The sequence below is a fragment of the Rattus norvegicus genome, chromosome 10 (genome assembly GCF_021556685.1).
Source record: "Rattus norvegicus strain SHRSP/BbbUtx chromosome 10, alternate assembly SHRSP_T2T, whole genome shotgun sequence".
In the NCBI taxonomy this organism is placed as follows: domain Eukaryota; kingdom Metazoa; phylum Chordata; class Mammalia; order Rodentia; family Muridae; genus Rattus; species Rattus norvegicus.
In genome coordinates, this window is record NC_141543.1 from 80,178,334 (window position 1) to 80,201,337 (window position 23,004).

Genomic DNA, 23,004 nt, shown 5'->3' on the forward strand with positions numbered 1-23,004 from the left:
TCAGGTAAACACTCCATGCCTCCTCCTTGGAGGCTGAGAAAGACAGGTGAGGGAACAGAGCATCGCACTAGGCAGGCTTGGGTGGTGTGGTAGGGCAGTAGAGACACTAGATGAACTTGGCTGAGACGTTTCTTCCCCCTTCTGCTTTTCCTTTTGCATCCCCCGGAGTTAGACCCAGATCCTCACACACTTGGGGACTCTGCCCCTGAACCATCTTCAGCCCCTTTGTCTTCTTGAACCAGACAATGAAGTTAATGGTAAAGCTGGGTTTTTGTTTGTTTGTTTTTAATTTTCTTCATGTGTAAATTAGTATACAATGTGGAGGTCAGATCTCTAAGACAGAATAACAGACCAGGGACAAGCGAAGACTTGAGACAAGCTCATCAGGAAACTCAGTCTAAAATAACTTTCTAGAGGCATTTAGCAAAATGATAATAGTAATAATAATAATAATAATAATGTAGAAAAAAAACCTCATGATCAAGAAAGATGATTATTGATGTAGGGATGGGTGAGACTGAACTTAGGAGTGTTTCTCCCATGTCTCTTCCAAACAGATCATGAGGAAGTAGCTGACCAGAAGAGCCCAAGGCTCATGTTTTGGGAAATTGACAACATCGAAAGGTGGGAGGTGATTAACGTGAGAAGGAAACCAGAAGCATTGGAATGAGCAGACTCTGGGGATATATACCCTAGGGATACAAGGATGTGACTGTAGACCCCACACGTCATTATCTTTGAGACCTCATGGAGACTGGAGAAAGTCCCCAAAGACTAGGAAATGACAAATGTGCCTGTCTTTGCCACAGAAGCAGAGAAGACACAGAATGTCTCTGGTCATTAAAGACCTTCGAATTATTGATCTTGGGGGGCGGGAAGGAGAGAGAACCGTCACACAATCAATTTGCAGCTAGCCAGGCAATCGAGGAGAAGTCAGCATGGTTTTGTGAAGAGAAAGTCATAGAGACAACTTTTCATTTCCAATAGCAACAAAGAAGAGATCCACAGAGTGGGGCGAAGCCCCCAGTGTGATCCATTTCGAGAGATAGCTGGGGAAAAGCAGATTCTTGACCACATTAACAAGCCCAATAACTGGGTTGACTATTTGTGGATAAGGAAGATGATATTGGAATAGTAGACAGACTGAGTGACAGCCCAGTAGGGACTGGTTCCCAAGGGCCAGTATTTCCAGCTCATTTATTGACATCCTGGACAAAGCAAATCAACAATGTGTGTAACGAATTTGTGGGTCCAAGATTTGGTGTGGTTTGGATTTTCTGGAAAAATAGCAATAAAACTATGAATGACCCAGCGCATTGGAAAACTAAGCCCGTCATAATAAGGGTTGAAATGTAATAAGAAAATGTGCTTGTAAAGACTCAACCCCAACGGTACAAATATAGGATGGGTAAGGGTGTCAGAGGCAAACATGTGGGGGTCAGAGCTGACCACAAGTGGAGTGTGAGTTAGGAACATACTGTGGTTATAAAAAAACCATCACCACGGTGGGATGGAGTCACTCACTCTTTTATTCAATTTTTACCGGGCAGTAACTATGTATTTTTGTGTCTTTACATAGTCATTTATCCTTTATTAGTCAGAATGTTTTTGGAGCCTGAAAAATGAATGGGAAGAGAAAGCCGTCTCATTCACGTAACGGAACATGCTAGAATGGCCTCCAAGACCAAACTGAATCCCATCGCCTGATTTAACCTCTAACCTGCATCTCCAGGCTCTCCCTTTTCACCATCATTGTCCTTTTATGTCCCCTGTCCCTGGACATAATGAATGGCTTTTTCCTCCCCGGCACCGTCCCAATGGCTGCATCCTGTGTTTGTCTGAAGGGTGCCAAGGACGGAGCCCCAGGCTGGAGCATATGAAGGGAACCCCCACCACCAATCTGTGTCCTCCTCAGCCTTCTTTCATCTGTTTCTAATAGGGTCTCAGGTACTCGCTTAGGCTGCCTTTGCATGCCATACAACCCAGACATGTCTTGAACTTGGCATCCTCCTGCCTCAGCCACACTAGCATGCTATGACAAAGCCCCTACTTAACACGTCGGGGATTATGCGTGCTTGTGGATGACACAGAGATGAATAAGACTTATCTTTTCCTTCATGGAGCTTACGTTCCAGTGTGAGGGAGAAAGCTATGAGCCAGTTTTTCTAATCAGCTTAATAAAGTCCACATGAAGATTGTGTTAGGCCCGCGTGTACTCCAGGGAGGCTGAATGAAGCTGCGCCTCCAGCTCCCGCTGCCTCCTTTCTTTGCCTGTATTCTCTCATTTAATGCCCCCTCTCTCCCTTCTCTGGCTCTTTTCCTCCATCTGATAAACTTAGCTTCCTCTCATGGCTCAGCCCCACACCACCTCTTCTGCAATGCCTGATATTTCTAGGTAGATCTAATAGTTGCTTTGTGTGTGTCCCCATACGTTAGTACTGCTATCAGGCTCTGGTTTAATTCTGCCTTGTATTACCTTGATTTGTTTACAAGTCTGTCTCCCTCCCTTAACTGAACTCCTTGAGAGCAAGGGCCTTGACTTGCTCACTTGGTTTTCCTATAGCCCAGAAAAGAAAGCCCAGCACCTCAGAACCTCTTTGATTTGATGTTGCAAAAACTTGTTTGTGAAAGGCAGACCTAGGTGAGGTCTGGGTCTTGCTGGTATGGGGTCTGAGAGTCCTCCGCCCCACCTAGCCTCTGTTCTTTTTAGTGCCTGCTAAAGGAACAATAGGCAGCTGCTTTTCCAGTAAGTACTGGACTTTTATTTTGTTGGGTAAGGCACGGAAGCCAATTGTGTAGGAGGGCAGGGGTCACGAAGGAGTGGCTAGTGGTCACTGTGGGTCTAGGACTAATTAGACCAGAAGGGCATTTCAATTTTCTGAGTTGTTTACGGCTTTTAAAAATAGAGAGATCTTACTTTACTTTGTGCAGTCCCAACTTCTTTTTAAAGAATGGAAAATGTTTTGACAATAGAACCCTGGTCCTGTACCACAATGGGCTGGGGTTTGCCCCATTTCCGTGGGAGGATGACTATGGATTAGTGTAGTGTCTATTACTTCTGTCATTCCTTCTATTTTTTAAAGAGTTTTTCCCCCTGAAGGCAGTTGTCTTTCTTATTTATGTATGTATGTATATATGTATGTATTTATTTATTTATGTATGTATTCATTGTATGTGAGTACACTGTCACTGTCTTATTTATTTATTTATTTATTTATTTATTTATTTATTTATTTATTTATTGTATGTGAGCACACTGTCACTGTCTTCTTCAGACACACCAGAAAAGGGCATCGGATCCCATGACAGATGGTTGTGAGCCACCACGTAGTGGCTGGGAATTGAACTCAGGACCTCTGGAAGAGCAGTCAGTGCTCTTAACCACTGAGCCATCTCTCCAGTCCCAATCCCCTTCTAAAGTGAGGTGTAACTCATACGTTTCATCTTCATAACACATTATGGGCATCAGTGTTTAGCATATTGGCAAGGTTGTGTTACTGTCAATACCAACATTTAGACCTTTTCAATATACTTAAGAAAGAAGCCTCACATTCATCACCCACGGTTCTCCCATCTGTCTTCCCCCTGCCCAGGAATTCTGTCCCCTCGATCTTGCTTATTGTAGTAGGTACAGCATGCGATTGAAGTCACATAACCTGCGAGAGTCCCTATCTGGCTTCGTTTGCTTAGTGTGATGTAGAGTGCAAGGCTCATCTAGGCTGTAACCTGGATTGGACCTGACTCGCTTATGACTGAATAACTCTCCAGGACAAGGCCAAACTCGGTTTTGTTCAGCCATTTAGCAGCTATTACAGACTAGAGGTTGTTTATAGACTTTGGTGAGTGTAAATAGTGTGAACAGGCGTGAACCCACTTGCTTCTTACTTCTATACCTGAGACTCCTTTTTGATTAACGTGTTAGATGCATGTGTAGGAAGGGTGTAGGAGGAAGGTACGGGTCAGACAGCAGAAATGGCAGAAGAGGTAATTAATATGTCCTGGACATCTAGTGGTGACAAGTCATGCCTAAGGGAGGAAGCAGACAGCCGAAGTGGGCAAGTTTCCCTAGGACAGCCTGTGAAGAAAGGAAACAGAGAGCCTCTAGTCATGAAGTAGAATGGGGAGGGCTCCAATTAGGTGGTGGGTGTGACTCTCCCATCGTTTTTCTCTATTTTTGGATAATGTGACATCGGCACATCATCTCCTTAAAATGCGTATCTTCATATGTGGCCTGGACACAGACTCATTAAGCCTCACTGGCTTTTCACGAGAATCCAATGATAACAGATACAGCAGCATTGAATATACAGAGTATGTGTATGAAATTAATGTCCTTAGACAACTGCACCCTCAAGTTATCCAGCCCCTGAAGGTTCTAGAGCAAGCACAGCCCAGAGCAGCCCTCTTGTTGGGAAATACCCTCACTGCCAATCAGCTTGCTCAGCAGGACTCTAATTTGTTTATAACGACTTCCTTTACTTTCCAGGGTGTAGGAGGGAGACAGTGGGTAGGGTGAAGAGGGTTTTTTTTTCCCCACATACGTGAGAGAGGCCAATTCATAAAGCCTAGGACCTGAAGAGGTTGGGAATTTGAGGAGTTGGATGTCAGAGTTTCTGAGGAGCCCCAGGGATTGATAGAGTAGTTGTAAGATAAGATTTTGTTGAGGCCTGACTGGGTGTGACTCACATAGTCTTCATACCGAGAATCTCTTACAGCATTGTTACAAAGATGTAGACGGGGTGACAAAACACCTCAAGAGATGACCAGCCAGTAGCAAAGGTCTCCTCAGGAAGGTGAAGGAAGTTGGATTGAGAGTGACCTGAGGGGAGCTTAGTATTGGTGGAAAAGAATAAAGATTGTGAAAGTTTACTGTGTTGGTTTACTCTCCTGATGCTTCTATGCCATTTCATCATGGCATCTTCTTCAGAACCCTGTGAGGTAGGGTTTGTAGGGTTTGGTGTTTTTCTTTTTTCTTCCAGAATCGGAGACAAAGAGCTGAAGAGTAACTCTCTCTGGTCACATGGCTGAGAAATGGAGTAGAAATATTACCCAGTCACCCTAGTTTCAAAGGGATACCCCAGAGAGTGTTGTGAGGTGCTAGGAAGAAACCGAGACCTCCACCAGCATGCCTTCTCTCCGTCAATTCTTTGAGAGAAGAGAGTTTGGCTTGTCACTGCGATGTACCCAGCCATCTTTTGGGCCACCAAGGTCTAGCTCAGCCTTCATGTTGAGTTGGTGGCACCAACTCCTGACAGAATTATGTTTCCAGTCTTCAGTGTTTGGCCACCAACCCTAAGAGTCTTACTGTCCGTTTCCCATCCAGTGTTAGACCTGCCTGGGAAGTGGGAGAGAGAAGGTGAGGAGAGGAGAGGGGGTGGTGGTGGTGGGAATGACATCAAGCAGGAATGCGCCAGTCAGCAGGGGGTGAATTTTCCACTTGGATCTGTGTGGAAACCTGAGCCTGCCTCTATTTTTGGTCTCCTTCTCTAACAACCTTTCACCAGATTGGAATTTTTCTGCACCTGTAACACATTTTTAATGTAATAAGTCTAGGAGAAACCAGGTATTATATCATGCTGGGGCCTGTGTTTCTAGGAGTAAAGGTAGCCCAGACCCCAGTTTATCCCTATAGGGGATTAGTGTATTAGTCACCCTGTAAAAACTAAATTTATTATGATTTCTTAAACGTTTCTTTTAGCACTTGCTTATAAAAGGTGAAGAGAGGAGCCAGGAGTGTGTCTGTGCTCCCTGCCCCCAACCCTATACACACACACACACACACACACACACACACACACACACACCAGCTGGTCAATTTCCTATGAACCCAGACTTCACAAGATCGAATCCAGAGCTTCTGGCTTTGAGCGCTCAAGATCACCTGTGTTGTGTTCGACTTTGTCCTGGTTTGGGCCAGGCCAAGTAGTGATCAGGCTCATTCTTGCATTAGATGCTCCTTGGGAGAGAAGGTGAATAAGCTATTTAAGGTGAACATGGGTAGTTAGTGTGGCCGAGATTGGGATTTGTCTGGATGGAACAGGCCTCTTCCTTCCCTGTTACTTAGAACAGACTCGTTTGTGATATATGCCCATGGTTGCTCTGGCTAGATGTTTTCTACCTAATTGGTGAACTCCATTCAACCAGTGGCATTTTAAAATTATGTAAGAACGAAAGCAAAGTGGTGTGAAGTCCATGTCACATACGAATGTGTGCCACTGGGGGAGCCAGGCCTGTGGCAAGTGCTGCGGGTCTGCGTATGAATTGCTCCAGTTTGGATTTTGAGAGTTTTTGGGAGCTCTTCTCTTCCACCCCTCTCTAAAATCCTAAGTTACTATTTACTCCCAAGTCTCTCCCTCATTCCACAGAATGTGACTGACAGCTGGAAGAAGACTTCCTCTGCCATTTTGGTACTTTGACACTATTGTGTCTAGGGCCACTTTCTGTGGCTTGCAGCACCTGCGGTTAACACAGTTTTTGGTCCTTTCAGACAGAGGATATAGGGCTGGTAAGATGGCCAAGCAGGTGAAGATGCTCGCCTCCAAGCCTGATGACCTGAGCTGGATCCCGAGACCCACAAGGTAGGAGGAGAGAGCCGATCCTCCTTGCAAGTTGTCTTTTGACCTCTGAATGTGCACTGTGGCATGCACACGCCTTCCCCTTAGTAAAGAAATGCTACAGAAAAAGAATACAAACTTTTCAATGCTAACTGCTACAGTGCTGGGGCCTTGGAGAAGGGCTTGCGCAAGTGGAAGACTATTGGGGACAAAGCTTCTTTAGCCTCCCTCAGTCATCGTCTGTGTGCCTCCCTGTGTCCCTTACCCTCTTTGATCCCCAACTGTCTCATTCCTAAAATGGAGTTCATTGTGCCTTGCTGTTGTAAGAGGGTAATATGAAGAACAGGCAAGAGTAAATATCAATGTTTGTGATTCTTGTACGGTTAGGATTCACTCCGGCACCAAGTTAATGTTTGCAACATTCTCCGCAGACTCCCTGCTTGCTTCTCCCAGTTGTTCTCACGGGTTCACCAGTGTTAAGGTTTGTATCTTAATTATACCTCATACGTTTCATGTTTTGATTGCTTATCCCTCAGCCTGGTAGAATCTTGGAGGGCTATGGGACCTTCTGGAGATAGGACCTAACTAGTGGGAGTAGCTCACCACCATGGGCGGGTCCTTGGAGGTTGTTAGCCTCACCCAAACCCTAGTTTCAGTCACTCAGGACTTCCTGATCCACCAGGGCTGAGCCATGGAGCCTGCACTTGTTGTGATGGACTGTACCAATCTGAAACTGCTAACCAAGATACTCCTTTTCCCCATTATGTTGTTCCTCTGGGAGGTAATTTGGTCATTGCAATGTGAAAGTAACTCATGCATTTGTCAGGACATTTTCAGAGTGACTGATTTTAAGATAGCTCAACCAGTTCTATATGTAGGCCGAGATCAATGAAAGCATCATTCCTGTGTATGGAATCTGAATGGTGACTCACCGCAGGGCTCTACAGCATCCCCATTGATGGGAATGACTCTTGGCGTATTGTACTGGAGATGACATAGATGTATCGGAATCACAAATATCAGCAGATTGGAAAAAAGAATCCTACATACCTGGATGGTTATTAGTAAAATATCTAAGGCTGTTGGCTCTTCGGGTGTTGACAGAGACTTCCTCTGGCTTTGCAGTTTTGAGATTTGCATCCATTTGCCATTAAAAAAGGAATAAAGCATCTCCACTTCTCTGATGGTAACTATGAGGATGTTGCCATGGCGATCTTTAATAGGCTCATAGTAGAGTCTTCCCAAGTTGTGTGTTCCAAGTAAATTCTACAAAGCAACAGATTACTGGTAGCTCAGTTGATAACATAAAACAAAGAAACAAGACCACAACAAAAGACAAGGAACAACTGGATTTCTGAGGAGCTGTTTGCTTTTTTGTTTTTTTTTTTCAGACTTAGACCTAGCATAGGTGGGACTGCAGAAGTGTGCTTAAGAGAAAGCTCAAAGAAAAGTCTTCACTGAGAGCCTGCAAAGATTATAGCAAGAGGCACAGACGCTATATTTTTTTAAGCAAATTCAATATCTGTAAATATCTTTTGCCCACATAGACGCACCAGCACATAAACCTCAGTGACCAGCACTTGAAGAGAATCCCAGATGTTTTAAAGAAAAATGTCTGATATTCCAAGTATGCTCCTTGTGGAGTTGTCAAGAGATCTCCAGTAAGCGAGTATGGGGTGGGTTGTTTAAAGTGAAGAGGTGAATTGATAATGGGGCCTATTGTCCAGAGGCCCCCAGATGACTGTGCAGTACCTGTCAAGGTCTTTAATCGGGATTGGCCTGGTTTGCATCTCAGAGAGTCCTGCCTACTAAAACTCTGGTTGAAATTGCTTGTAAACTCTGTCAACAGAGCAGACAGTGCTTTTAGAAGAATAGGAAGCGAAGGATGCAACACAGCATCTGAAGGAGCCGAGGCAGGGGCTATTAAACAGGAACTGTAGAAGTATGAAGGGGTGAAGAGCTCTAGCCAAGAGAGCTAGATGATTAGGATCAAACCATTGCTGGTGTGTGTGTGTGTGTGTGTGTGTGTGTGTGTGTGTGCATCTTTCTGTGTCTCTTTATGTCTGTGTGTGTGTCTTTCTGTGTCTCTTTATGTCTGTGGTGTGTGTATGTATGTGTCTTCTGTGTATGTGTCTCTGTGTGTCTGTGTGTGTGCCTTCTCTGTGTGTGTCTTTGTGTGTCTGTGTCTGTGTGTGTCTTCTCTCTGTGTGTCTTCTGTGTGTGTGTCTCTCTGTGTCTATGTCTCTGTGTGTGTCTCTGTGTGTGTCTTCTGTGTGTGTGTCTTCTATTTGTGTATATATATGTGTATCTTCTGTGTGTGTCTGTGTGCCTTCTGTGTGTGTGTCTTCTATTTGTGTATATATATGTGTATCTTCTGTGTATGTGTCTCTATGTGTGCCTTCTGTGTGTGTGTCTCTATGTGTGTCTTCTGTGTGTGTGTCTGTGTGCCTTCTGTGTGTGTCTCTGTGTATGTCTCTCTGTGTCTGTGTGTATGTGAGTATGTGTGTGTCTGTGTCTGTCTGTGTCTCTGTGTGTGTTTGTGTGTGTGTGTGTTGTCTGTGTGGTGTGAGCTCACACAAATGATGAAGTAATGATGTATTGGTGTGAGAGTCGATGTAGAACTGGAATTTGTAAAAATGACAAGGTTGAGCTAAAGATAAATGAGCCAGCTGGTCAATTTTCAAATTTCATACCATGGAGTGCTCCCTCATAGATAGGGACTGTGTCTTAAGCTTTTTATTTTTCCTCACAAAGACCAGACACAGAATGAGCAAGGAGTTTCAAAAATAATTATTTGACAAAATGCATTTGGTAAGATTAAATTTTAAGTGGCCTAATCATTCAGATTTTTCTTTTCTAACAAGTTACTTATAAATCACATGCATGTGCGCGCACACAGACACACACACACACAGACACAGACACACACACACACTCACAACTTTGGTAAGATCTTTAGTCTACATCTCTATCACGCTGTAGTTCTATATAGACATGTTGTTATATAAGCAGTGTTGGATTGATGAACTGCAATACGAAAACAAAAGGACCAGGAGTGGGGTGGCTGTTTTGTAATAAGTGACCGTCTCTGTAGTGTAGCCCATTCTGAGTTACTTTGGGTATGACAATGAGCCTTCTGAATATTTAACAGTTGGTCTTCCGAGCCAGTAATGAGTTGGTTTAGAACACTCTTAGAACTTCACTCCTACAGTCGCTGAGTTTCCAGGGTGGCTGTCATTCATTATTTATCAGACTGTTTACTCTCTCTGGTCCCAAGCGTCACCATCTTAAATTAAAGGTCCTTACAGTTTAGGTGTCACTCTGGCTAATCCTTACCTCAGAGAGTATTCAGAGGAATAAATCAAACAATACATGCAAATGTGTTTCACAAACTCTCAAGCCTGCTACCCTGTTGAATATAGGATTTTACAAATCTGCTGTAATTGGAATCCTCTCTAGGTCTCCAACGTAGATCCTGCAGTTGTACACTCTCTGGGAAGACATTTCTAACTCTCCCCCACAGGCTCACTGAGGGGGGATTGGATCATGGGGGCTCCAATCTAATCAGTGGATTCTGCCACTGCCAGATTCATAATTTGATGACATTATTGGAGGGAATGAAAACTAGAAAATGAAACCTGGTGGGGAAGTAGTTCCCTGAAAGTGTGCCTTTGAAGGGTTTACGGTGTCCCTGGTTCCTCATGTATTTCATGCTTTCTGGTCACTCTCAGGTTGGCAGCACCCTGTGCACATGCGCACAGCCATGGTATTCTGTCTTGCCTCAGGTGCCAAGCAGCCAAACTGGGTGGAGGCCTCTGATACTGTGAGGCAGAACAATGTCCTTTCCTTCTTTAACTTTCAGAAGTGTCAGAGCAGTGTAAAGCTCTGCAACATCATCTCGGGTAGATTTCCCCATCCTCTCTTTTCTTTCCAACAGTCTGTCTTGTGTACAACCTTCTTAGTATGTGTCTGGCTACCCTGCCTATAATTGAAGTGCCTGTCCAGAGACATGGCTCTTCCTTTCCGTGTCTCTGGATCCTTTGCACAGTGCACAGGAAGAACTCAATAATAGTTGACTTTTTCATTCTCCTTAACACATAGCCCACAATTCATGATGGACTAACACTGATGTGACCATTTGAATAAGTTTATGAATAAAGTCAACTTATGATTGCTTACTGTCATGTTTGGAAAAGTCTTTTCTCCTTCCTTCTTTCCTTCCTATTCTCTCTCTCTCTCTCTCTCTCTCTCTCTCTCTCTCTCTCTCTCAAAAGAGAAGTCTTACCATGTAGCCCTTGCTGGCCCAGGACTTGCTATGTAAATCAGGTTGGCCTTGAACTCACAGGCCTATGACTACCTCTTGAGTGTTGTGATTAAAGGCGCATGCTACCATACACAGCTCGATAGGTTTCTAGTAGGTTGAATAAGAAAGCAATAACAATCACCCTGGTTTTCCTCCTTGGTATAAAAATGCTTTGGGTAGCATTTGTCCCCTTGGGCCTAAAGGAGAAATAGATCCTGACAATACCCATCACGCTATGTCAGGCAAACCGGACTCCTGCTGCCCCTGCCTGGAGAGGTGGAAGGAGACCAATGTGGTGGTTAGCAAGAGGACGTCTAGTCAGAAGACCTCCGTGACTAGCTATTAGCTGTAGCCAGGAGGCTCCGTTATTAAAGACCTTCAGTTTGAGATGGCATGAAAAGTTAAAGAAAAGTCCCCAGAGGGGACTAGAAAAAGTGAAAATTGATATTGCTTTTTCCTACTTGAAGAAGTAAGACTGAGTACCACCACCATTGCTCTCCAGTTCTTGCTTATTTCTGCGAACTGTGGAGGAGGGATGTCTGATGTAAAATAATCTGCACTGTCTTTCCAGGATTAGTATTTTAGATTCCTCTCTGTGTGGAGGAGGAAGCTTCCCAGGAAGGAATCTTCCAGAGAGGACAGGCCTCACCAGTCTCCAGACAGAGTGAAGAGTGTGGGCGGGGCTTACTCTCTCTTCAGTCCTTCTCATCGTAACTGACATCCACATCTTGATACTTTTTGCTTAGGTTAGTTAATTTTTGATTAACTAAAATCAATCAACTAATTAACTTTTTGCACATTCCACTTTCTTTTCAAACAAAATACAAAGTTATGTCTTTTCTTTTGAGACAAGGTTTCTCTGTGTAGCCCTGGCTGTCCTGGAACTCCATCTGTAGACCAGGGAACTCTCAGAGATGGGCCTTCCTCTGCCTTCCAAGTGCTGGGAATTTCTTGAGACTGTTTCTCAGAAATGCCAGATTGTAGCCCCACTTTCCCTCCCCCCAAACACCCTGGAGTTCCCACACTTGCAGTCCCATCACACAGGTAAGGAGCCCCAGCTTTGTAGCAGTGTCAGCCTCGATAACTGTTGTCCTGCCAGTGCAGTGTTCGTTAGAGGTATGGTAGTAGAGCTGATGTGGGAAAGAGGAGTTTGGTGAAGAAGGATGTAAGTAATTCAAGAAAGTTAGCATGAGGAATGAAAAGTGATTGGTAGCTGAAAGGGTATCCGGGGGCACTTTAGGCATGGGGTTAACCTGAAGCGAGTTTTTTTAAATAAGATTTAATCTTTATTATTTTAAATTACATATATGCGTCTGTGTGAGGGTCTATACACACGAATGCAGTGCCCATGAGAGGCAGAAGCAATGGGTCCACCTGTACCTGGAGTCGCAAGTCGTTACTGGCCACCTGATATGGGTTTAGGGGACAAGGTCCTCTGCAAGGGCAATAAGTGCTCTTCATCAGCGATCCATCAACCTCTCCAGTTTGAGAGGAGTATTTTAAAATGCAGAGAGAAGAGATGAGACTCAGAGCATGTGCGGCTGTGGAAACTTTTAGTTGGGGGGATGAGGCCAGATACTGTAGGAACAGGCGGGGAAAAGAGAAGGCGAGTGTCTGGGAAGCTTCTGAAGATTCAGTGGTGGAAAACCCTTCTTATCGTTTGGAGAATTAGTGAGATGGTCACCTGTTAGCAGGATGAAGAGTGTGGGGGCTGGGAAGGAAGGCAGAGGAATGAAGAAGATATTTTGAATAGTCCTTTATAGCATGAGAAGGCAAGTCACTACAGAAACGCAGTGGGGTCATTAGATACCATCATCCCAGGTAAGAATGGTGGCTACGTGCAAAGTCGGTCTTTTTCATGCATCATATGTTCTGCTTCTCTCAGAAATCCATGCGAAACTACTGTAGTGTAGACATGTTGGGTAGATCCAGGCTTATGTATTTTTTTTTTCTGAGAGAAAAGTCTAGAATATTTTCAAGGAGTGAATGTGATGTACCAGGACTCTCAGCTTGGTAAAGAGGGAAACAGTCTCAAAAGACGGTGGGATCAGATGTTTGGAGTCGGGAGTGAGGAAGCCCAGGAGTGCTCTGGTGAGGGTTTGACAGGCTCATACTAGCTATCATGGTGTCCGTCAGCATCTGTAGCTACAGGAGTAGCTCGCAACAGCCTGTTCTTCTCAGGTTGCTGATAGTACATAGAAGTCTTCAGGGAAGACTCCAAGAAGCACGCCACAAAGAATTTTGCTTGAAATCCTAAGGTTGGCCAGTCTCTGTTCAGGCCTATCCCAGCTGTACTATGGGCTAGTGAAGGCGCTGAGCCTCAAGGAAATGTTCTTCATCTTAAAGAAAAAACGATTTGGAAGATGGTGCCATAGTCCAACCAAGTGGGTGGGGTGGGTTAGTGATGAAAGGAGGGGGCTCGAAATTTAGCTCCAACACCATAGTCCGGATCCAAGAACTTCTCTTTAAGTTGTTGGAGGAATTTCTCAAACAAGAGTAAACTGTAATGAAGAATACTACAAAAATCTGCAAATCCACTGAGGACATGAGACAGTTAAGGTCTGTCGCAAAGAAGTATGCCAAGGGGGACAAATGTAACCTTTCCTAGCAACATGTAACTGTTATGAGGTAAGAGGGCGAATTGTTACTATTGCAGGGATTTGAAGGAGAAATTTTTGCTATTGAAAGTGGGAGAGGAGTTAGAAGAGTTTTTAGGAACCCTTTTTCCTATCCTGGTGGCTGTGGGCTTGCTGGCCAAATGCAGCTTACTCTCCCATTATGTAAATTTCTAGAGAGGAGAAGAGACAACTCTAGGTAGAGTTGCACCACTGACAGAGGCTCAAGGTTCTCTTAAGGACCTCAGCTTCATACACATGCACAGGCTTAACAGAAGCTGCCCTAAACCCCTGCTGCTCTCTGATCCCCTCCAAATCCTTCTACAAAACAGCCCCGGTCCTTCAGTGATCCGGTCAAACTCCCCTTGTTCTACAGGCAATGAAAATGCATCCTCGAAGAAGACCTGAGTTGGCCGATAAAATATCAAATGGAGAATTCCGATTTCCTCACTCTTCGTTTAGGATTCCAAACCCAAAGTCCACCATGAGTAGGCACACAATGCTCAACTTGTCCAGGAAGCCTTTCTGTGGCCAGGGATCTGAAAAGGGACGAGCCCCCCTCCCCCTTCTCCTTTTCAGGCAGGATTGCTGACTGGGCACTTGCAGTTTGGAGACACTTTCCAGAGCTCAAGCCGGGGCCCTCACCTGTAGCTGGGCCGTGGCGGCAAGCATCTTCTGCCGAGTTTGCAGCACTGTGGATGAGGACATGGAGATGGGCACACTTTGCCTTAGCCACCTGATGTCTTCCCACATACAAGACAGCTGCAAAAGAGGTCACAAGGTCAGATCATCGTCCCAGCCAGCAAATGATTTAGGTTGTGGCATCAAAGCAAAGAGGGGGGGTGGAGTAGGGGTGGGGAGGAGGAAACCTGACCCCCCCTGATATTTGTTCTCCTCTCCATTTTCAGATACACACACACGAAACAACTTTTTGATCTCTGTCCAATTGGAAAAAGATCTGAATACTAATGAAATAGTCAGATCTACATTTTAGCCTTTGCCAAATGATCCCATAACTCTGAACAGTGGAGACACAATCTGACAGGATGCACGCTTCTTTGCTTTGAAAACTCAGTAGAGACACTGCTTTGGCCTTTAAGAGAAAAATGACATGGGGCATACTGGGGCCGTACGGGATCTTCGAGATAATTTACTCCCATCCTCAAACTTTGATCGTGAGAAACCCCTCAACTAAAGTTTCAGAGATTTATGTGCATTAACCCTGGTGCAAAACAGGGAAAGAAAAAATGAAACGAGAACTCAGTGTACCTTCATGAACCACAGAAAATCTTGTGTAATAGAACTGGTGTGAGAGTCATCTATTTCAACGATTGGAATTTGGTCTTCATTGGTGACTAACATATTGTCTTTATAAAAAAATATAACGGCTATGTAGAGTCCTCTGCAGAGAAAAAGAGAAAGGAAAAAAAAAGTCTTCAACTGTTTGCTTCTACCAAACCTGAGTCTTAGGAAGTTATCTATATCTATATATCTACATATATGCATATATAATTAACTCTATTATTATATATACATTTATAGCTAAATATATATAATTATATGTATACACATAAAATTAGTTTTAGACATGTTGCAAGCTGAGTTGAAAATAAACCTAGAAACATATTTTTGCTACGTATCGCAAATGTATTGGTTAGAACTTAGAGATTCATATCTTGTCCAAATTCTCGTAAGAATTCATCCCTTTAATAAAAATACAAAATTCCCACTTGGTTTCCACTTAGACCTCCAGCTAGTCCATTCCTGAGATGTTGAGACTTCCTAGACAAAGTGTTTAGGACCCACCGTTTCAAGGTCTTCACAAACTTGTTTGAGGAATGGAATAGGTGCTTCAGGCTCCTTGACACCGACTGCTTTCGGCCTGTGGTTTGCAGTTTTGAGCTTTCTGGAATGTAGAAAGAAGACGCAGTGCAAATTCCACCTGACAGATCAACATTCCTGCTTTGTCTTCCTATCTCCTCCTGGCCTTCCCTTGTCCTTGTCACTTCCCAATGTCATTGAGGGCTCCAGCGTATTGAGATACCAATTGCTATGGCCTGAATTGGAAATGACCTAATAGGCTCATGGTTTGTAGTTTGGTCTCTAGCTAGTGGAGCTGTTTGTGGGTGTTGGTGCTTTGTAGGCTTTGGGAGGTGAGGCCTGGCTGGTGGAGGTAACTTACTGGGGCCAGGTCTTTGGGGAAGGGGATTGTCCAATCTGCTCTCTTAGTTTTCCATTCCCTAAAGAGCGAATGCAACAGCAGCTATGCACCTCAGCCTCTATGCTATGAGCTCTTCACCATGCCCTCCCCAAACCATAAAATAAAGCAAGACCTTCTTCCTTTAAGCATTTTCTGCCTGGTCTTTTGTCAAAGCGTTGTGTTGTAAAAGTCACTAATATCCCAGTAGCTGACTCAGTGAGCAACTTCTTCACAAATGCTGGAGGTGAGCAATATTTATAACCGAGGGAAAGCATGTAGGGCCTTCTGTTTATACTCTCAGGGTAAGTACTTTATTATCAAGTAAGAGGAAAAGAGAGGGAATGAGTTCCTTCTCATCCCCAGCCTCTGACAGCTGGTTCTCTAATAGTCACCACTCCTCAATCCTTCCAAAGTTTGCCTTGTTAGTTTATATATCCAATTGGATTTTTTCCTTATAGGATTAGTATGAGTGCATTACAGAAGGTCTGGAGCATAGGAAAAAGAAAGAAGAGGAGCAGATTTACTCAATGTATCCCATCACTTCATAAAACTATAGTTAGCAATCTAGGGTAGTCATGCCTAGTATGTACAGTTACTTATGAAAATGTCTGAAGGTCCTGGAGAGACCAGCCTCAAACAATAGATCTACCTTACAGCTCCTGCTCAGGAAACGTTACAGAAGATGGGGCAGAGACTGCAAGAGTATTAGGATGTCTGCTTTGAAACAGTCTGTCTTAAAATTACTACATAGACAAACCAGAAACAATGACAACATCAATGAACATGTTCACATGAAAAGGGGGACGTTTCTTGAGGTCCACCCCTAGAGAAAGATCTATGGGAAATGCTGAAACCCCCAGTGGACCACTGAAAAGCAACCTGGTTCACCCCACATGCTCCATGGTTCCCATGGGAAAAAGGAACATAGGCAGGTAAAACCAGGAGTTTCTCAAATCTGCTTTAAAAATCAGACTTCTAGATCTTCCTCTAGATAGACAAAAAAATTCTTTCCTACTCTAGGTGAAAGTTAACAGCTTATTCTCTGGGAAAGAAAACAAACACAGATCAATGGGCCACAAAAGCAAAGCCTCTGAAGGAGACAGGGAGACCTCAGTGGCAATAGGAAATGGGATGATGGCGCTGATGCTACTAGATATTATGAAAACTGGCAGCTTAAATGGAAGTTGTCATATATTAACATTTACCCATTCTGCTCTCAGAACACACATGCTGAAAGTTATACTCTCTAGGGAGGATCCCAGAAGAAACATCTCTGGAGAATTTCACAGAGATTACACCCACAGATTATGCCATTGGTGATTTCCCAATGAAAGCGTGACACAAGTTCACCTGGCAGTGAAGCCCGTGAATAAAGTTCCTTCCTTGTCCGTGTCCCCACTGGCTATTGATCTCTCATCTTTTAAATCTGAGCAAATACTGAAGGTTCATTAGGCAGCTCAGAAATAGATTCACCAGAAAACACAAGGCCCAAAGTCAGGGAAAAGAAAAAGTTTGAAGGAAGACGAAGTAGAAACTTCTAGTTTCTCCGGAAAGTCAGTTATGTCAAATGATGTTTCGCTGGGGCACACAGGTGAAAGGATGTCTTGCTAAAGCAGACTCGTGAAAGAATGTTTCCCTGAAGCAGACACTGTTGAAAGGATGTTTTGATACAGCAAACATGTGAAAGCACATTTGATAAAGGAGTATCAATATGACCCCACAGCCAGTGGGAGAAGAGCACCGAGCCTTGGTTTGGTTTGCTCCACTTAGCTATTCTTTGATAAAGACACAAATATATTGGTTGGCCTTACAAAGCATGGTTGAGCTCAATTTGTGATAACACCGCCATTGAGAGAAACTCACCCAAGAACTGCTTGTGAGGTGCCTGTGGCAACTTGCTGCTTCTGCAGCCTCGCCTCAGGCTGGTTGGCAAGCTTTGCAGTTCCTTCAGGATTGAACTACAGCTGCTGGTTCGTGCCTGGTGTCTGCCTGCTGAGAAGTCTGGACTGTAGCTGCCAGTTTGTGTGTGGTGTCTGCCTGGTGAGAGGACTGGTCTACAGCTGCTAAATTGTATTTGGTATTTGCTATGGGACTGAACACTAAGGACAGTAAAGCTCGCCCCAAAGAACTGTTGCTGAACAAGTCCACTTCTCCCATATCCTAGTAACTTTTCTTTTCCACCACCTCTGCGGGGTTAGAGAAGAGGTTGAACCCTTATTAAAAGTAGATTGCAAAAATTTATACCCACAGGAGGCTGTGTTGAGAAAAATAAAACATGGAACAAAGTGGAGCTTGCCAGTAACATTCTGAGAGACGAGATGCTGAACTCGGATAACAGCAGGGATTATTAATTTTTTAATAGTAGAACGAAAGTGCATTGAGAATTTAAAATGTTATCGGAAAGAAAAAATGTTATCAGCTACTTAAAAAAAAAACCAGCAGAGGGCTTAGAAAATGCAAGTGATAATTTTCTTGAGAAAGCGGAGCAAAAGGGGGTCAGGACAGAAAGTCATCGAGGGGACCATTCAGGGAAATTGGAGGAACTGGGCTAGGCATGGTGCTACACAAGCTGAAATCCCAGCACTGAAGAGGTTGAGGGAGGAGGATCATGGTGAGTTTAAGGCCAGCCTGGTCTGCATTGTGAGTTTCCAAATCAACCAGGGATACATGCTGAGACCTTACCTTAAAAACAAAGATTGGGGGTGGCAAAAGAAAGCAAGGATATTCGTTAAAATATTTTAACCTCTAACTAACCAGAGTTCTAGTAGGAAAGAAGAGGAGGGGCAATAAAGCTCCAACAGAAGGCATAGATGTCCATATAGAAAGGCCTTGAAAGGCCTTGGTAATGACTGGTCAGGGCTCGGGGAGGAGTACAGATGCTTTTCTATTGCTTCAGCACTGGAGGCTGCTGGGTATTGGCGAGTACCCCAGCTCCGTACACTGGAGTCACCCCTCATGCTTTAATGCTACCATGTGCCAGTCGATCGCTGTGGATGGAGAGTGGCACCGTTTTCTCCTTGCAAGAACAATAGCTGAAGATGAACTAGAGTTTGGGAAGGGCTTTGGCTATGCTGGGTGTATTAAACCCATTAAACCCATCACCTCTTGGCAACAGGGCAGGTTACATAGCCTGACTTTCTGATGAAGAAGCTGTGATCAGGGCTAAGTTAAATGCTCTTCCCCAAACTCTAAATGGTAGAACTAGTCTTTGCTTTTCCTTTTTGCCAAGTTTATAAAGGTTTATGTCCCCAGTAAACTACACTATCTCCATGTAACTGAATATTCAAAACAACGGCTTTGTACCTCCCCATGAGCAATCTTCACACAATCTCTGCTTGCCCTTTGAAATGCAGAGTTAAGTTGAATGCATCTTCGAGGCATTGCTTTTTGTCTGAGGCAATTTATTTTATCCTGTTGGGTCACAGGTCAACCTTTCCCAAAGTTTATACCACAGAATACTAATTCTATGGCAAAGTTTTTTTATTTTATGGCCGAAGAATCTGGAAAAGGCTTGTCTGATCAAATTTGCCAGGTTCTTTATGTCAGCCTTTAATATTCTGATGTCTAGTTCCCATTTCCACCAGAGGGATGAAGAATTTGGCGCCTCCTAACCTAACCTGATCTGAGCTCTTGAGCTGAGCCTCTCGCATGGTCTGTGTTGTTTCAGTGCCCAGCATACACTTCAACAGATTCAAAACTGTCCCTTCTGGGGGAGGTCCCCTTTATTCCTTAGCTGCACCACTCCTAATATGTGTACAGCTATGGTTGGGGGAGGGGTGTGTGCATGTGTGATAAGAGTTGAATGGAAACTATAGAAATAATCGGGCTATCCAGGAAATCATTTCTTGGTTACTGGATGGTAATCATATAGTTCTAGGGAGAGCTTCTGAATCCTTAGTAATAATGCAAATCAAAAACCAATACAATCAATCCGGGGCAGCTTCAGCTCCCTTCCTAAGAATATCAAACACAAAGTGGCTATGGGTTGAAAAGAACACCTGTCCCATTCTTAGATTACCATGCTTCCAGACAGGAGCCAGTAGGCAGGGGAGCACGGGAGAGGGAGAAAAGAGAGGAACCCAGGTGACACCCAACGTGATTAAATGAACCCAGGAACCCAGAACTGAATGGACCCTGGTCAGTGTAGAGTGTTGCAGGCCTCCTTTTGTGGGGTGTATTGGGAGGAGATATCCAATTTTCTCAGAGTCCCAAGAATGTAAAATCCACTTGGGGTTTCTTCTCCAGCTGCTCTCGGACGTCTTTACATCTCTCGAATGAGCCACTCATTAGAAAAACACCATTTTCTTGCAAACACTTGTCCTCATCTCCAGCTAGAGCCAACGTCTCTGAAGGGCCCTGTTGTCAGAGCTATAGAGTAATTGGGAAACTTTTCGCTAATGCGAACTGTGATTTATGTCTCGTCTAAACAGCAAGCGCAGCTTCTTAGCCTGGGCCATGGGTGTTTTACCCAGCTGGCTCAGCAGTGCCCCGAATCTAGGGAGCACAGAGTAGTTGGAGATCTGATGGGAGCATGGAAAATGAAAACTTTATGGAGGCTTTAATTCTCCAAATAAAACTAAGTGCCTCTTCCACGAATCATTACACAGATCAGAAACCTGACCCTGTCCCATCTGAGCAGCCCAAGCAACAGAGAAGCTTTTAAAAGCATCGCAACAGTCTCTGGGTGAAGTGGGGCTAAAATGGATGGGAGGTGAGCTCTAACTCCCGTCCAAACACTGGAATGGAGAAAGGCTAAAGTTCAAGGTGGGATGAAAGTTCAGGGGGTCAAAAGCGAGGCACTGCAGGACGGGTTGGACATGGCACCACAAGTCCCAGGCCCACGGCTTGGCATTCTGACCTTGGGCGTATCAACTCGGCCTCCCTTGCAATGGCTAACGTGAGGATGAAATTTTGGCATGGTGGACGTGAAGCAATTTTAGCAACTGATGTGAAAGCCTTTTCTTTGGTTGTCATCGTTGGAGCCCCCTCTATGATGCTCGGGGGTGAAATGTTGAGGGAGTTTGTCGCGTAGGGTCCACAGAGGAGGATGGTGGAGGGCCAGTTCAGAGAGAACAGTAGCAGAAGCCTCCCCCCCCCCTTTTTTTACTTCCCTTGTGCTTATTTTCAAGCTTTTTGTGTTCTCCGCAAAAAGGGGAGGAAAGGAGAGGGAAGGCTCCGTGGAACGGTTAAAGCAAGATAGTGCTGTAAAGTGATTCCAGATGTACAAATATTAATATCTCTTTCTCCCTGATGAATGGGAAGGTATGACCGAGCTAGGAAACTGCTAAAATTACCGGCGCCACTGAGACCTCAGCCGATGGCCCAGCACAGATTTTATCCTTACCCCTGCAGCTGCAATGCTGATGAAGGGCTCGGACCTGCTGCAGCAGGCTCTCCAGAACCTCGCTCTGTCCCTTGTGTCTGGGCTCTCTGTTGTCATAGTCTTTCCAGTCTATTGAACAAAAGAAACAAACAGAGGGACATTTGAAAGCCAAGGCAGCCTCTGCCCCGCCTTGCCCGAGGTGCTGGGATTTTGTGTTCGCTACCCGCAGGCTCCGTGGATGAAGCACCCAGCGCACGCAGAACTGGCAGGCGAGGCCGCGGGTTTGGGAGCTGCCATTGTTCAGAGCCTTGTGCAAAACAGTAATTGTGGTTGGCTTCTTGTGTTGGGGCAGTTCGGGGGCAGGAGAAAATGATACTCGGGAGCCAAAAGAAACAGGGAATTTGGAAGTCCAATATCTCCTCTCCTAGCCCTCCCTCCCTCCCTTAGCATCCCCTGTTCTGATCAGTAAGAGCCCCGTTTACCTCTTCACTCAGCACCCCAAGTTTCGACTGGATTTTCCCAGTAGGAAAGACGGGCGGGAATGTGCAGACTAGATGAAATCCACAGTCCCAATGCTTTTATTGTAGGTTTCACACTTTTGGCCAAATTGACATTTCTTTCCAAGGAAAGAGCCCACGTCAGATGCCAAGAAATGGAAATCTACATTTTGCTCTAATGAATGTCTGCTTTGGTTAGCTGGCACAGCAGGCCTTGCACAGAGCCCGGGCCACCACCACCCTGTCTGCAAAGGGTCTAAATATACAGTATTAGCTTACATGGCAAATTTAAATTGCAGTCCCCACTGAGCTTTTCTCCTCCTATTTTCATTCCATTTGGCTATAATGATATCAAGAGTAATAACTCATATGGGACTAATGTCAAGATTGCAGTTCTGCTGTCTGCAGCTCTCTGGCTTTCCCCAGCAGGTCAGTCACTTCTCTGTCCATCCCGGCTCCTATTTTACCCATTCTATCTCCCTCCTCTGGTTTTCCTTTCTGAACATTTCAAAAGCCACGGCTTCAAGTACGTCCCTGTGAAGGTTAGGTCACTGCACCTCGGAGAAGCCAGTCTGCCCTCAGTTCCCTCCCTGACAGAACTGTTGAGAGTACGGTCTTCTGCATTCAGAAACTCAAGTACTTCACGGCAGCTAGATCACAGTGGCTCATGTAAGGCCTCAGGAAATATATATATATGTTCTGGAGGGACCTCATTGGTGATCAGCTAAGCCCAGAGAGGGTTCAAGTTAGACCAGGCAGTGAAAGGTAAAGTTAGGTCATGGGATCCACTCCACCCCAATGTGAGCATTGTCTCTTTCTGTTGCCCAGTTCACTGAAGGTAAGCCCTTTCTATCGACAGGGCCTTCATTCCCTAATTTGAAAAATGAAGATGGTGTCTGTCTCACGAGAGGTTTATGAGGACGAAATGAGAACTATATTAGGGATCTGGCACAATGCCTGTCCCATGTCAGACATTCTGTAAACAAGGCTTGAAGGGCCGTTCAGTAGGGAAACACCAGTTTTTACCCCCAGCTGATGATTATCTAGGGAGAAAGGGGCCTCGTAGATCTTCAAGTCCCTCTGCCTTCTCGTTCTCTCCTACGTATTGTTCTTCATTTTACCTTGAGGAAGATGAAGCCGAAACATCCCTTCCCCATTCCAGCCCTGTCTGTCAGCTCGGTGGCCCCCGCCAGCACTGCGGTATGGTCTAGTGACCTTGTCTGTAGTGTCCACGCCCATTTCATTACACGGTGCACAGTTATATTTTCCTTTGGGCAAGAGAGTTAGATCTTAGTTGGAGTTTGTCTGTTGGGGCTTAGTTGTGGTCAACTCTGGAGACGAAAGATTGGCACAGGTGCCTTTTGTAGACTCTGTTCCTTGTGGGCAGGAGCCACGACTGGGCTTCCATTTGCCTCATGTTTGTTCTCTGCAAAGTCAGTTTTTTAAACTCATTTGGGGCATGAGATTGAAAAGAAAGAACGTGAGTCAAGTAGCATCGCTGGCACACAGGAA

The 23,004-nt window shown here is 44.7% G+C and overlaps 1 protein-coding gene and 1 long non-coding RNA gene across 10 annotated transcripts in view; one reads left to right on the forward strand and one right to left on the reverse strand.

The window, feature by feature from the left end:
• Window positions 1-23,004, reverse strand: part of Ankfn1 (ankyrin-repeat and fibronectin type III domain containing 1) — a 348,355-nt gene that overhangs the window by 43,863 nt on the left and 281,488 nt on the right. For all 9 annotated transcript variants that reach the window (XM_087569238.1, XM_087569239.1, NM_001447300.1 and 6 more), the window contains 5 exon segments: window positions 21,017-21,124; window positions 15,279-15,378; window positions 14,742-14,874; window positions 14,118-14,234; window positions 7,605-7,820 (listed from right to left, as the gene is read on the reverse strand). In XM_087569238.1, coding sequence (XP_087425364.1) covers window positions 7,605-7,820; window positions 14,118-14,234; window positions 14,742-14,874; window positions 15,279-15,378; window positions 21,017-21,124 — 674 coding nt within the window.
• Window positions 7,842-15,818, forward strand: LOC148003037 (uncharacterized). Its single transcript, XR_015631277.1, has 3 exons — window positions 7,842-8,215; window positions 14,052-14,253; window positions 14,381-15,818. It is a non-coding gene; the product is annotated as an uncharacterized LOC148003037 (long non-coding RNA).